The sequence below is a fragment of the Mastomys coucha genome, unplaced genomic scaffold (genome assembly GCF_008632895.1).
Source record: "Mastomys coucha isolate ucsf_1 unplaced genomic scaffold, UCSF_Mcou_1 pScaffold22, whole genome shotgun sequence".
In the NCBI taxonomy this organism is placed as follows: domain Eukaryota; kingdom Metazoa; phylum Chordata; class Mammalia; order Rodentia; family Muridae; genus Mastomys; species Mastomys coucha.
The window spans coordinates 23,063,217-23,078,761 of record NW_022196905.1 but is presented as its reverse complement, the minus strand read 5'-3'; the positions used below and the strand labels follow the sequence as shown (position 1 = coordinate 23,078,761).

Below are 15,545 nucleotides of genomic sequence, written 5' to 3'. Positions count from 1 at the left end.
GTCTCAATCCTTCTAATGCTGAGACCTTTTAATATTGTGGTGACCCCCAATCATAAAGTTATTTTATTTGCTATTTCATGGCTGTAATTTTGCTACTGCCCTGAATGGTAATGTAAATATCTGATGTTTTCTGATGGTCTTAGGTGACCTCTTTGAAAAGGTCTTTTGACCCCTCCACAGGGGTCTTGACCCACAAGTTGAGAACCACTGCTCTAGGAGCCAGCAAGGAGCTCTTCACATCCTGCCTCATTTAGATGTCTCGCTGAGAACACAGAAGTACTTCATAGTCACAGGATATTTATTAAAGCTCTCTTCATACCTCCCTTCTTTCCCCCTTCCTTCCTCCTTGTTCCCCCCACTCCAGTGTGTGTTACTGGGGTTACAACCTGGAGTCTTCTACGTACTAGACAACAACTCTACCACTGAGCTGCACCCGTATCCCTAAAGGGAGGTTTTTTGTTGTTGTTCAGTGTTTTCCAGGGTGCCTGACGATCCAGATCCGCACCGCTTTGTGTGTATTCATAGTGGTCTTAATCTACTCAGTAGCTCAAGGATGTGTGGTGAGTATCACTGACTTCTGACATGCACAGGGGCAACAGGCTAAAGAAGCTGATCGGGCAGTTAGGAGACAGAGCTGGGGTGAGAGGAGGAGAGGGAGCTATGACACGGGGATGAGTTGTTTGCCTTGGAGGCCAGGCAGTGGCTAGTACTACCTGGTTCACCTTGCTCACCCCCAGCCCTTGCTATAGACGGCTGGGGTCTTTGTAGGCTGCAGCAGCAAAGGCAGTTTGAGGGCTGGCTGGTGGTGTCAGAGGCAGGAGAGTGGCGACAGCAGAACACCGGGGGGCTCGGTGAGCCTGGGACACTTGGAAGTTCCTGGGGACTGCCACACTTTGCCTGGGCCTTCCTAAACCTTCATGCCCTCGCTCCCCAGGTGGGCTGCCTGCCCTGGGCCTGGAGCTCTCAGTCCAACAGCTCCTTAGTGGTCCTTGCAGCTGGTGGCCGGCGCACTGTGCTGCCTGCCCTGCCCTGTGAATCTGCACACCATGCCCTGCTCTGCTGCCTGGTGGGCACCCTCCCACTAGCCATATTCCTGCGGGTGTCCTCCTTGCCAAAGATGATCCTGCTGTCTGGGCTGACTACTTCCTACATCCTTGTCCTGGAGCTCAGTGGATACACCAAGGTTGGGTGAGTGTGGCACTCCTTGGAAAAACTCTAGACAGGGTGATGTTAATTATCTCCTCTGATAATAATTTGCATTAATTAGTTATTCTTAATCATTTCTCAATTATTAGCACTATAGTCACAGTGCTTTCTCCATTCTTTATCTCTCTCATATAGATACATGAATATTCACACACACACACACACACACACACACACACATGCATGCACACAAACACAGCCATGGGCACCAGTTAGCAAGCCAATGTGAACCAAACATATCAAACTTTTTTCAGGTTGGCAGCTTTTCTGTTTCTCTTCTTTTGTCTAGACTCTAGCAAAGCCTCTACCTTCTGGCTGAGATGAGAGTCAGGTCTCGGGTCAGGCCCACAAGCTGTTTGTAGGCCTCACTATCCCGAGATGGCTCTCTGCCCAGACCTAGGGTTTAATGGCCATGTCTTGCCTGGAAGCCGACACTGATGGGGTTTCTCCTCCATCTCCCCAGGGGTGGTGCCCTCTCTGGGCGCAGCTATGAGCCAATCATGGCTATCCTGCTGTTCTCGTGCACGCTGGCCCTGCACGCCAGGCAAGTGGATGTCAGACTCCGGCTGGACTACCTCTGGGCAGCACAGGTAAGTTGAGCCCTCTGTCTCTTGGAACATGGGATGCCTGTGGGGAAGTTAGCAGAAACACTCACTGGCTATATGGCACGCTGAAGCAGTCTTTCTTGGAGGCTTGAGTTCTAGGTCTGGCACCCATGGGATGTCTGGACAGAAGGCTGCAGAATGCATGACTCAGGGTTGAAGTTAGAGTGGCTCTGTTGTGAGGCAGGACATTCCCTGTCCTAGGGCCTCTGGGGGACTGGATATGGTCGGGACTCCATGAGGGTCCTTTGAAAAATTGAACATGTTGAACCTTGTTCTGCTCACCCAAGACCTAGTAATTTTCTGAGTATTTCTGACAGGAGAAGTAGGAGGGCCATTATTGTGGAGGCATCAGAGAGTAGCGGTGTGAGCTGGTCTCAGGCCCCAACAATCCGGGCACCAGGCAGGCTGTCACGTTGCCTGTACGTAGCTTTCCGCTCAAGTGTGAGGAAAGTGCCAACCGAGGAGAGCTTATTTGAGCCCGTGTTCACAAAACCACTTTGGAGCACAGTGAGGCTTACTAGTGTTCATGGTACGTTGGGACTTCTTGGTGCTGGGATGCACTTGCCAGCATTTTCCCCCAGGCATAGAGAATTGAGGGAGTTAAGCATATGAGCAGCTTGCCGAGGCTCAGCTCTCATCTGCTGGACTTACAGAGGTTGTCCCGGGAGAGACTTCCTTACCTGAAAAGGAGGGAGGACAGCCTGTGAACCCGAGCCTCAGCAGCAGCTAGGCTTCTGATTAGGATGCATTCAGAACAGCCCTTTGTCTTCAGAGCTGTGAGCTTCCCTCTGCTATCAGAGCAGCGCTGCCCAGGATGGGATGAGAAATGAGAAGATATTGAGAAACACATGAGAAAACGGGGTCCACAGAGGGTCCTACCAGCATCAGACAGTGGCCAGGCTGGGGTAAGCCACCAAGGAAGGCTATAGTTGCCATCTGTGTGCCATCTGGTCAGGCTCAGTGAGCAGTATGTGAGGCCAAGCAGGAACGTCTTCAACTCAGGATTTCTACTGTGCGGCCAAGGCTGAAGGGTCCCAGCTCAGTGTTGGGGCTCAGAGGCCAGATAGGTAAGGCCAGAGGACAGTTGGAAGGAGCCAGCAACTGTGACACAAAGGCTTCCTAAGTATATAGGACTCTTGAGGGAAGCCGGGTGACTGGCTGTGACCAGCTCTGATGCACTTGTGGAATGGGACAGCCTGCTGATGTGTCCCCTTTCCTGGGGCTGAGTTGAAGAGCAGGCTATACAGCGAGAGGACAGAGACTGATCATCATCAGCAGGAATAACAAGGGCTGGGCGTGGCATCAGGTAATCCTTGTCGCAGATTCCAACAGCTTCTTGTAGAGCTGGTTGCTAGCCAAAATCTCTGGCCAGTTGGTATAATGGAGCGAAAACCCCAACCTGAGTTGCTCAAAATAAGTCCAGTTCCTCTTCTTGGCAACCTGTCCCCAGACCTGCCATGAGGAAACATCCCGACTCGGTTGCAGGTGGCCCTGTCCCTGGGCTTCAGGTTCAGAATCCTGTTGGGTGGCCAGTTCCTGATGCACTAACCATTGACCCACCTCACCCAGAAGCAGGAACCAAGGAGTCTATTGGTTCATTGTGTCCGGGTTGGTGATGCCCCAGTGACGGCATTCGCCAGTTCCTGGAAGGGAGACCTGGCCAGTTGCATTTTGCCCGAGTCATACCAGGTGATGGGAAGAGTGTCTATGGCAGTGGTGGCATCGATCGTGGTCTTTGTTCTACTCAACTGTCCGTCCACTGTAATCCAGCTGGCTGCCTGCTCTGCTCCACTGACCCTGCCATCACCGTTGGGTTTCAGGTCTCATAGCGACCTTGTATGTACTAGAGAATAATGTACACAGGATGAGGCAGGTAGGCCAGGACTCTTGGCACAATGAGGTGGGGGATCTATAAGTCTGTTTGCTAGAGTATCCAATTGGCTGCTCAGTCTAAGCAAGTGGAATTGAGGCCTGGCTATGAATGCCTTCTGGGGGGGTGGAGTAGTGGTCATCCTTTTTGTAGATATTTTTCTTGTATGAATTGACATGGCCTTCTCTTGGCTTTGATTATTAAATTCCAGTATTTGTTATTAAATGCAGTAGTTAAGTGTTACTGACTCATGTGACTTCCCATCCAGCCACACCCCCCTCCCGCCATTCATCACATAGGGGCCTTTCTGGAAGTGCAGGGCACACACGAGTTCCCTCACATGTAGTCTTAATGCGAGCATGTCATGGTGGAAGGCTTGCTAAATGGAACACACTGACACATTTTTTTTCCATAGACATTCAACCAGAAACGTCACCTTGCTTTCCCGTAACCCCTGCAAATAATGGAACTTTCAGGACTTTGTCTGTTTGCCCTCTGGGTATTTAGTCAGGTCAGAGAGACACGAGATCACCTCAGACTATTGCCTCATTGTCCGGACAAACACTGGCTGGGTTAATTATTTTTGGATACCACGTTGGCCATACAACCCTGCATAAATAAACAGGCTTTGCTTTGCCCTTGGTGACATTCTCTGGCTCTTAGCATAATTTTATCCCAACATTATTTTCTTGTTTTCAAGCCAGGATTTTTCTGTGTAGCCCTGGCTGTCCTAGAATTCACTCTGTAGAGGAGGCTGGCCTCGAATTCAGAGACCCACCTCCCTCTGCCTCCCAAGTGTTGAGGTTAAAGGTGTGCTCTGCCCAGTAACCAACATTAATTTCACTGAATTCAGTAGCTATAATTCTTGTGACCAACAATTCTAATGCTTATATTTATGTGTACTGATGCACTTAGCTTGTTTGTTTCCTAGTAAACGCTTGATCTGAGGTGAATTCCCACCTTGCTGGAGCCATCACGAACTCTGAGGACTGTTGCCTGTGGATTGGTCTCAGCACAGGCTGGATCCCCACTAGGAGAACTAAGTCAGATTGTGCCGTGCTTCTTGCTTCAGGTCACAGGTTCTTGACCATGGTTTCTGGCACAAGCATGACAGTAGTGGGAACTTTACATCATGACACTTAAGGTCCTTCTCCTGGGATGCTGAAATGCTGTGGCTCATAGTTTCTGGTTGGCACAGGCTTAAGATGTTATCACTCTTCTCACCGTGCTGTATGTGATGTCTGTGTGGGGGTCGGTGAGCATGTCCCAGCACACATGTGGAGGTCAGAGGACAGCTTGGTGGAGTTGATTCTCTCCTTCCATATTTCCAGTGGTTCTCTTGTTAGGTGTATGCAGCAAGCATCTCTATCCACTGAGCCATCTCACTACGCCCAAGTCCCACCTCTTACAGACCCTACACCCTCTCAGCAGCATCACACCGAGAGCTGGGTTGTGCCTCCCTCTCCCCCAGAGACAGGACCCCTAGGAGCAAACCACATGGGAAGGAGGACATGGGACAGATCTTCCATGACCAGTGGTTTTCTGAGAGACCTTGGTTGAACTGGAGTTGGTTCTTCTATAAAGATTAGGTGGAATGAAATAGACCTCTGAACCCAATGTTTTATCTGTTGCTTAGTTGAAGAGACGTTAAGCTAAAATTCAAGTTTCCTAAACAAACATGAAGCCCTCTAGGCTTCCCATTGCTTTCTGAAGTGGCTTTGAGAGTTCATTCCTTCTAGGACAACCGCTCTTGGTTGACTTACAATTGGCCATGGCATCCCTTGCTATACGTTTAGTATTTATGGAGTGTGATTATATTATTTAATTTCTTGGGATTGCTCACAGCTGAATTTATTGTGATTTTACCTCCTTTTAAAGATGACTTGAGAGAGGGCTGTCCTTTCTAAAATAGGTGCTTTGCTCTCTGTTAGAGATGTGCCCCAGTGTACCTGGGAATGCCAGTGTGTGGTGTAGCGGGGCAGGCTGGCATGCAGCCTAGCTTCATGTTGTTCATTCATCCCAAAGTATTCTCCTCATTTCCTTACCCAGCGAGGAGTGTGTTCTTTACTCTGGAAGATTCTGCAGACATCTTGTAGTTAGTGACTTCAAAATTCAGTATTCTGGTCAAAGAATCTACTTTTGTGGCTTGAATCCTATTAAGTTTCTTGAGACTCACTACACTGTCCCTGTCTTCTGTGTGCTCCTAAATACCCTGTTTCTAGCAGCTGTTAAGTGGTTTTTGTAAATCTTGATGAAGTCAGACTTTTCATAGAAACAAATCAAGAGCAGAAATGAATGTTCACCAGAATTTGATTCTGATCCTACAGTCTAGAACCCTATCCCACCCCACAAAGTCTCCACAGGATAGCTAGAAAGAAAATCAACATGGTTGTTACTGATCAAGTTCAGTGAACCTGGTCTTTCGATAGCCTGGCTGGATTGTTCTGCAGTAAGATGCCCAGCATGTCAGTAGCACTGACTAGCCAAAGTTCAGTTCTGTTCCTACTGTGTGTCTATGGAGATCAGCTATGGTTCCCACCATCACCGTCCTCCAGACACCAGGTTAGAGAGTACACCTGTCATTCCTCAGTCCTTTGTAGCTTCAGCCAAGAGTGAAGTATGATCTCCCTTGTCTTTAAGGGAGGCACTTCTACTGCCCACTGGTGCCTGGAAATCAACTGAGAATATTAAGACTACCTACCCCAGCACTTTCAGAGAGGAAGGAGAATATTGGAGTGTGTTGGAGGTGAGAGGGCTCACATTGCTTCCAGACCCCTCTGGTATGACATCAAAGGGAGATTTATCTAGACAGCTGTTGCAGCCCTGCCTGCCTGCTCTGAGCCACCCTGATCTAAGAGATCCTGACACCATGGAGAGTTGGAGGCCCTGTCAGATCTTTGTTCTCTTACCGTGGCCTTTATGTGTACAGAAGGTACATGTTTTACAGTGTGCCATGGCTTAAGTGACAATTGTCAGAAAAGGAACTTTAGGGCTGTTCTTATAACCATTTGCATGAGGCATGCTCTGACCCTATACTGGCCAGGACTTATCTGAAGATGTATACAGGTCCCCTGTGAATTGTTGAGAATACACCACTCCCTCTGATCTGCCCACTTGGGGATATTTCCAGGCTCCTTGGGAGCTGATTCCATATGTGAACCAAAAACCAGGCTATTCTCTCTCTCTCTCTCTCTCTCTCTCTCTCTCTCTCTCTCTCTCTCTCTCTCTCTCTCTCTCTCTCTCTCTCTCTCTCTCTCTCTCCCCTCCTCCTCCATGTGTGTGTGTGTGTGTGTGTGTGTGTGTGTATACTGTGTGTGCTCTGTACTGGCTTGCTCTCTATAGCTTGCTCAGGTAGCTTTCTTATAGGACCACCAGCTTAGGGATGGTACCACCTAAAATGGGTCAGGTCCTCTCCTATCCATCCCCACATAAGAAAATGCCTTATAGCTGGATCTTATGGCAGATTTTTCTAATTGAGGTTCCCTCCTTAGATAACTCTAGTTTGTATCAAGTTGACCTAAACGTAGCCAAATAGTGTACAGGGGCAGTTCATTTCCCTCCCTGGGTTTCCTCCAGAAGAGATGGCTTCCAGAGCTAGAGGTGTTTCCAAAGAAACATGCTAGTGACTTGGAGGAAGAGGACATTAGGAAGTGCCTTTCTAGTGACTGTAGGAAAATCAAGTCATCTGTCGTCCTGCTGTTGAAGAGTGACATGGTGGTCGGACTCTTGGCTGGCACCCTGGGACCCTCGGAAGAAGCCCAGTGGAGGATGAAGGATGGGGCAGCTGTGTAAGCTGACCCATCATCAGGAGGAACATGCTGTTCAGGCACTGTCTTGCAGGTTGCTGGTGTTCTCTGATTGAGAATGTTTTGTTAGGGTGAGGGGTGACGTCACGCCTTATGCATGTCAGCATCTCAGGGAGGTGCCAGGTTGGGATATTAGTTGTTTTGTTTTGTTCTTAATCCAAAATTACAAGCACACCGGCTCTGACCTCCTTGGAAATGCTACATCGTGGTTAGTAGATGTGCCTGGTCAATAAATTCTAAAATGTAACGCACATGAATATGGAGGGGACGCTTTTTTGAATAAGTGCTGAGAACACATTTCAGGAATAGTTCACTGTGTATCTCCTGTGACCTTGCTGACAAGGATAATGTGTCATCCACATTAAAAATCCGAGTTTCCTGACTGGAAAATCTTAAGAGAATTTCAGTGGATTTTCATCTTGTTAAAAATGTCATAAGCCAAATCCTGATTACTTAATAAAATAACTGCTTCAAGTAGGATAAACATTTGTCAGCGAGAATTTGGCCTGAGCATGGAGTTATTAACACGTGTTAATGTGGGAAGGACAAAGACCCCAGCAGTCTCTAAATCTAAGAGCCGCTACAAGCAGAACCCAGAACAAAACCTTTCAACACAGTGTGCTAAGCCAGGAGTAGTTTTCATTTTAGTTCAATTTTTTTTTAAATCCTGTCTTTAGTCTTTAGAAGTTTCATGTATGTGCACAAGTATATTAATCATTAACCATAAAGGAAGTTTTGGCTTCTCTTTGTAAACATCCCTTACACTTTCGTGCCAGGTTGGGTGTAGTGGTGCATACTCTGAATCCCAGCACTTGGGGAGGGGCAGTGGTAGGCAGATCTTTGTGAGTTCATGGCCATCCTGGTCTACATGGTGAGCTCCAGGACAGCCAGGTCTATATATAGAGGCTTGTCTCAAAAGTAAAACAAAACAACTAGTAGCCCTCCTCTCTCCATCTCCTACCCACACTTAAACCTTTAACCTGCTGATTTCCCCATCTCCTTTCATGGTCTGCTGCTGTCACCTCTTATTGAACTCGTCCCTTGGGTTGAGGGATCATAGATTTTTGAATAGATCATTCACTTGCCATTTGTTTTGGTTAAACCTTTGCCAACGCGGCATTGGCCCATCCCTCACCCCCCTCCATGCTGGAATCTTTCCAACTCCAGTATTGGCCCCTCTGTTTTCCTGTTCTCTCTTTTCCTATCCCCTGGCCCTTACGGTACCCACTCCAGAAGTCATGTATTGTTAAAGAGTGTTTTATTTTTTAAGCAAAGGTTATTCAATTATGTTGTTTTTATTAAAGTATTATTGATAGTGGCAATAATTATTTGGGGGAGGATAAATATTATTGTGCCATTAATACAAGCAAGCTGTTATTTTTTTTGAAATATGTCTTCCCTCTTAATCCTACCCTTTAAAAGCTTTTCTTCAGGGTAATTAGTATGTAGCATGTTAAATGTAATTAATAATACATTTTCCATGGTGAGGAGGGTGTTTACAATGTCATGTTGACAGGAATAGGGGATGAAAAGAGTGAGGCCGGAAGTCAGGGGCCTCTGGCCTGTGAGACACTCAAAGCAAGTGACAGACTCACCCCATGGGAAACTTGCTACCAGAGAGCCACCCTTAGGGTAGGAGCGTACCCAACTCTCTGAGGTTGTTCTTTCCAGCAGAGGTCATAGACCCCGAGCCCCCATCAGAATTGTCAGTGGCCATGCCCTGCTGTTTGCAGAGTGGGCTCCAGCCTGTCTGGGCAGTGGTGGCCAGTGTTCCTTCTGGTTAGACCGGAAGTCTGGGGCCCAAGGGTGTCTTTCATGTGTTTCTATACACTACAATCTTCCCCTTTCATTGGAGCATGCTGATTCATTGATCTTGGATTTGCTTTGTTTTTGTTTTTTCATCACTTCGGGCTCCTGTGGCAGGCTTGAACTGTCACACCATGCTCCCGGCTCCTCACCACCCCTTTTAGCTTGTGCTCTCTCTCTTCACGTTGCTCCTTAGAATCACTGCTTCTTGGTATCATGGCAGGAAACCTAACTGTGTAACTGGTAAATAAACCCTAGGGAGAGTAGGGTGCCCCTCCCCAAAGCCTTTGACAAATACAGCCCTAAATACAAATACAGTGCCTCTAAAGATGGATGACAAGATGCTGCAGCATAGAGATCTGTCTGCCCTGGCCTGTATATCACTGACCACCAAGTGGATTATCCAATGGATATCTCCTATGGCAGTCTATAAGCATCAAAAACACCTATGGTGGCATTTCTGATACACCAGTTTGATGTTCATAAATGATAAAAGACACACCTAGATTGTTTCTTAAGCCAAATCCTTTAGAGGGTCAAGTTTTTTGTTTGGTTTTCAATTCAAGATAGAATTTCCCTTTGTAGCCCTGGCTGTCCTAGAACTAGCTCTGTAGACCAGACTGGCCTGAAACTCATAGATCCACCTGCCTCTGCCTCCTAAGTGCTGGGATTAAAGAAAGGTGTGCACCACCATGCTGCCTGGCAATGGTCAAGTTTTTAGCAGAGACATACACCCTCTGCCTCTGAAAACTATGGCATATGTGGCCACTAGCTTCCACTGATAGCATCCCTTGAGGCTCATGGTAGCCCATGCATGGGGCCAGCTCTGACATTTTTTTCTTAGCATTGTAGGGTCATAGTTCTTGGTAAGTGGGCTAGGACTGACTGTTCCTTCTGTCTTCTCCTTAGGGCTTCATCCTCTGCTTGTGGTTCAGAGAGTATGTGCTCATAATGGGCACACACTCACTGGGGTGAGCTCCTTGATCCACCCCAGCCTAGCATTCTGGTCTTAGTGCCAGTGGGATGTGGGTTCTTGAGGAGGCAACAGAAGTTTTAGGAAAGGTAGATCAGAGGCCTGTCTGGGGCTGGTGCAGTCTGGGGTGGGTACATAGGTTCCCAAGAGGTGTTCAAGAGACAGGAATGGGATCTGGGGAATTAGACCCTGGAAATGGAGAGCCATTGTCAAGCACTGAAAATTGCAATGGTGGGGTAGTGAGTCCCTCAACCCTGCATTAAGGCTCTGGTTCTTGTGTCTGGTATGAAAGGTGAAGAGTATTCATGTAGACCATCCCTGTATCTAGAGCCCTGCATGGATGATCATTGATGTTGAAGCAGCATGCTATGCCCCTGTCCCCCTGCTCCCATTAGAATTTACTCTAGACATCCAGAGAATAAGGAAAAAGCTCTTTAATAGCATATAACTTGCTCTGGCTAACACACAAAGAGAAACCAGCCATGAAACTTTTAACAGCTTATGTAGGTCATAGGCTTCAACATTCCACATATAAAGTTACACTTCAAGCAATTAAACAGAGACAAAAACTTCAAGTCTGATCACAGTTACTTTTAATGTTAGATCAATGTTGTTCTTTCCCAGTAATTGTTACCCCAGGCCATCCTGCCTGGCAGGTTTATGCTCTTCTTATGAGAGAGCCAGGGTAGAGATGTGTTCTTTGATACGGATATAGGGTTTAATTGGTCACAATCTTACTGAACTAAATCCTAGCAGGAACATATTCCCAGCAAGCCTGAAGTTCAGTTCTGTTAGAGGCACAGACCTCTCCTATTGTGCCTAGCAAGCCTGCTTAGTGTGATGCTCCTCTTCCAGGGAAATTAGAGGCAGGGCTCCTTCAGCTAAAGTCTACTTTGTGTACTTTAATATTCCCTAAGCAAGCTTATTGGTAGATCCTTTATCATTAGTTTACCACTCCCATTCTTTCTTATGTCAAGGTGTCATGGTGGGAGGGTGAGGGCGGCGTGCAGGGTTGGGATTCATGACCTCTGACCCCCAGGCGGAGGAGGAACGGGATGACATGGAGCGAGTCAAGCTGGACAACAAGAGGATCCTCTTCAACCTCCTGCCAGCTCACGTCGCACAGCACTTCCTCATGTCCAATCCCCGGAACATGGTGAGTGTCAGGACTCCACGGGCCCTGCTGGGTGGCAGGACTTCCTGGTCTGCAGTTGGAGTGCTGGCTCAGTGTGGCCCATTCTGTGTCCTGCTTCTCCCGCAACTCAGGGCCTCTGTGGCCTTCAGCAAGCCCTGATTTAGTTGCTCAGCTCTCTGCCTGGCCATGCTATCAGTCCCCCTGGAATGGGTAACTTCTGGGCCACCAGGAAGCTCTGGGGAAATTAGATTGGCAGGTACGCCTTTCTTTCCGCCGTGGGCTGACGTGCAGTGTTCGTAACACACAGGAGGAGGGAAGTGGGCTTTAATAAACTAAATGCAGAGAGGAGAAATTCTTTTTCAAGTTTGGTTCATTTCAAAAAGCTTCCCTAATGTGGGGTCAGCATGTACTGAAAAAGGAGAGCATGCTTGTGTGTCTATCCGTTGATGTCTGCTTGAAACGTGGGGATTCTCTCTCTTTCCCTCCTCTGTGTAGAATGTTTGGCCAGAGCTCTTCACAGCCCTGCCTGCTGTAGTTGCTATGGCCACCAGCACAGCACAAGGGAGATGCTTACAAAGGCCAAGTTGAAAAGTAAAGAAGTCCAAGTTGGCTTCTATAGTTCTAGGGGAAGGAACAAAGTCTGGGGGGGGGTGGTCAGCCTTAAGCTCCCTCAGCCGGAAGCAGCCGCTGTTGTTTCTGTACAACCAGCTGAGCTTTAGAACCATGAAAGGTGTCACGTTCGTACAGCGCCCCCTTGCCTGCTATTTCCTCACTTAGGAGGCGCAAGAACAAAGCTGACCACTCAGGATTTGCCCAGGCAGTGCCCTACACAACCTGGAGCCCCCATCATTCCCACAGCATTACCTGTGGAAACAACCGGGCCCCTGTGGCCTGGCTTGTCGCCCCTCCAAAAGCTGCTCCCATTGGTTGGCCATATCCAGCACTACATGGTGGTCTGACCCCTTCTGCCTTTGCAGGACCTCTATTACCAATCCTACTCCCAGGTGGGCGTCATGTTCGCCTCCATCCCCAACTTCAATGACTTCTACATAGAACTGGATGGCAACAACATGGGCGTTGAGTGTCTGCGGCTCCTCAACGAGATCATTGCCGACTTTGATGAGGTGAGGCCATGCAACGGCATCCACTCACAGGGTAGCAAGGATGACCCTCCGTGGACCCAAATCCTGCTGTGTCCACTGTGTCTCCGGTAGGGCCCAGGACAGAGCGTCTTGGCTTTGGGAGAGAATAAAGGGCTGGGTTGCTTCCACCCCAGGTAGGCAGGTGGGAACCTCTTGGCCCTTCCCTAACCAGGCACTGTGTCTGCCCCGGCACTGGAGTTCCTCTTTTCCCCACTGAGTGTGAGCTTGGCTTCAGAGACAGGGATGTGTCTTATGCTGTACTTCCTTGATGCCTCTTTCATACATAGTGCCAGACCCCAAAACAGACCAGAGGGGCTGTTGTGCACAATTTGATGGCCACCTCCTCTGTTGCCCCCTAGTGGATGATGGCTATATGACATCTCTCCAGTGTTCTGTGATGTTAACAGTTTTCTTGTGTTTTAAACAAAGCTCATGGACAAGGACTTCTACAAGGATCTGGAGAAGATCAAGACCATTGGGAGTACCTATATGGCTGCCGTGGGGCTGGCGCCCACGGCAGGAACCAGAGTAAGTAGGTCATTGGGCACTTGCTCATGCATGGGCCTAGCTCTGTTGCAGATGGACAGGTCAGATCCCCATACTGGGATTAGTTTCCTCTGCACTGGACTGGGGAAGAAGATCCTAAGCTATCTTGCCATTGACTGGTTCTGTCTAGATACCCAATCTTAGGAAAATTCTTAAGCCCTCCTCACCAGGTATTTCCCTTTGCTCCAAGACTTGGGATACTGAAAACTACCCCCACCCCAGTAGAACTGTGAAAATGACACGGGTCTGCAGGTGCAAAGGAGATTGATTCAGTGATTAACACTGTCCCAGAGTAGGACTCATTTTGTCAAACATTTAAGGAATGAATGATGCCAGTCACCCCCAGCCTCTTCCAGAAGACAGGCAGGAGAGTGTCCCGACTCATCCTAGGTCACACCTTCAAAACAAAGCTAAACAGAGACATCACAGGAGAGGAAAGCTGCTGGTCAGTATTTGTCTCTCACAAATGCAAATGCATAAACTCCTCATCAAACATTAGCAAATAGAACCAAATACTAAGTAAAGTGAATCCTATCTGAGGGACAGGGAGGGTTTATTCCAGGGACAGAGGACTGATTTAACATTCCAAAACGAATTTGTGAAATTCACCCTATCAACCAACATAAGATCCAAAAAATGGATGCTAAAATCTATTTGATTCAAAAGCCATTCCTGACTAAAAATGACTAAACTCAAAAAAAAAGAAGGAAACTTCTAAGTTGACAAAGAAAACATATACAAACCCTCTAGCAGAACATTGTAACTAATGGAGAAAAACTCCCAGTGCAGGATCAGGAGCGTTACAAGAATATCCCTCTAACCAGCATTAGCATCACTAATTATTAAAGTTAGGACTTTTCTTTTTTTTTTTTTTTTTTTTTTTTTTTTTTTTTTTTTTTTTTTTGGATTTTTCGAGACAGGGTTTCTCTGTGTAGTCCTGGCTGTCCTGGAACTCACTCTGTAGACCAGGCTGGCCTCGAACTCAGAAATCCACCTGCCTCTGCCTCCCAAGTGCTGGGATTAAAGGCGTGCGCCACCACCGCCCGGCAAGTTAGGACTTTTCTAGATAGTATAGCTGGAACTTGAACCACTGTGTAGCCCAAGTCGGCAACGAAACCCAGTCCTTCCTCCTGATTCCTGGGACTGTAGGTACACACCAGTTTACCCTCCTCATACCCACTTATAATTAACAGTGTTCTGGAAGTCCTAGCTAAGGCCCTAGGACAAGAAAAGGAGATAAAGCACATATGGATTTGGAAGGAAGAAAGAAAAGTATCTGCCTTTGCAGATGACATGATTATGTATGTGGAAAACCTGAAAGGGCCAATGATGGGTGGGCGGGAGATGAGTATGTGACACTCATAACCAGTGACTTAGTGAATGAGTATAGGAAGGGGGCAGGATCCAGGGTTCATATGTAAAAGTCAGTCCTCTGTATAATAGCAATGAACAATTGCTATTTGAAATTCCAGACATAATTCTACTTATATTAGCACTAAAATATAATACTGGGTATAAATATAACTTGGTATATACAAGGTCTATATAAGGAAAACTATTCCATGTCCCTGCACGGAAAACATGACTGCTGTCAAGATATCAGTGCTTTTAAATTTGATCTATGAAATTAATTCAGTCTCAGTCAAAATTGTATCAGGAAATCTTGTGACCTTGACAAACTGAACCTAAATTGATACTGACTGTCTTGGTTAGGGTTTTACTGCTGTGAACAGACACCATGACCAAGGCAAGTCATATAAAGAACAACATTTAATTGGGGTCAGCTTACAATTTCAGAGGTTCAGTCCAGTACCATCAAAGTGGGAACATGGCAGCATCCAGGCAGGCATGGTACAGGAGGAGCTGAGAGTTCTACATCTTCATCTGAAGGCTACTAGCAGAATACTCATATCCAGGCAGCTAGGACTAGAGTCTTAAAGCCCACACCCACACTGACACAACTACTCTAACAAGGCCACACCTCCTAATAGTGCCACTCCCTGGCCCAAGCATATACAAACCATCATACTGACAAAAAGGATCCAGAAGAAGCCAAGTCAATATTGGGGAGCTAACCAGACAGCGACAGCAGTCAGGACATTGTAGTGTACTGGAATAGAGTGCCCAGAAAGAGACACATATAATTATGCTCAGTTGATCTGTATTTTATTATAGTAATTGCATATTCACATGAAAACCACAATCAAGATAAAGACGTCCTGCTCTTCATAAGATCAAGTCAAGTGATCAACCTAAATGTGGGATAGAAATCTAAAAACCTTCTGGATGTGGGAGAAAAATCTGGATGGTGCTGAGTTTGGGATGGTTCTTTGTAGATGTAACAGCAAAGTATAACACCAAAAGCATGGATTCTGAGGGAAAAGATTGTGTTAGTCGGACCCCATCAAATGAACGCCCTACTCTGTAAACAATATTGTGAAGGAACAGTCAGTCTG

General features: G+C 47.1%; 1 protein-coding gene across 1 annotated transcript in view; it reads left to right on the top strand.

Moving 5' to 3' along the window:
- Adcy1 (adenylate cyclase 1) overlaps positions 1-15,545 on the top strand; it is a 118,326-nt gene that overhangs the window by 88,014 nt on the left and 14,767 nt on the right. The window contains exons 12-17 of the mRNA XM_031339480.1: positions 471-560; positions 935-1,188; positions 1,670-1,796; positions 11,306-11,422; positions 12,379-12,525; positions 12,973-13,071. Of these exons, the coding sequence (XP_031195340.1) occupies positions 471-560; positions 935-1,188; positions 1,670-1,796; positions 11,306-11,422; positions 12,379-12,525; positions 12,973-13,071 (834 nt within the window). The remainder of the gene's footprint in view (positions 1-470; positions 561-934; positions 1,189-1,669; positions 1,797-11,305; positions 11,423-12,378; positions 12,526-12,972; positions 13,072-15,545) is intronic.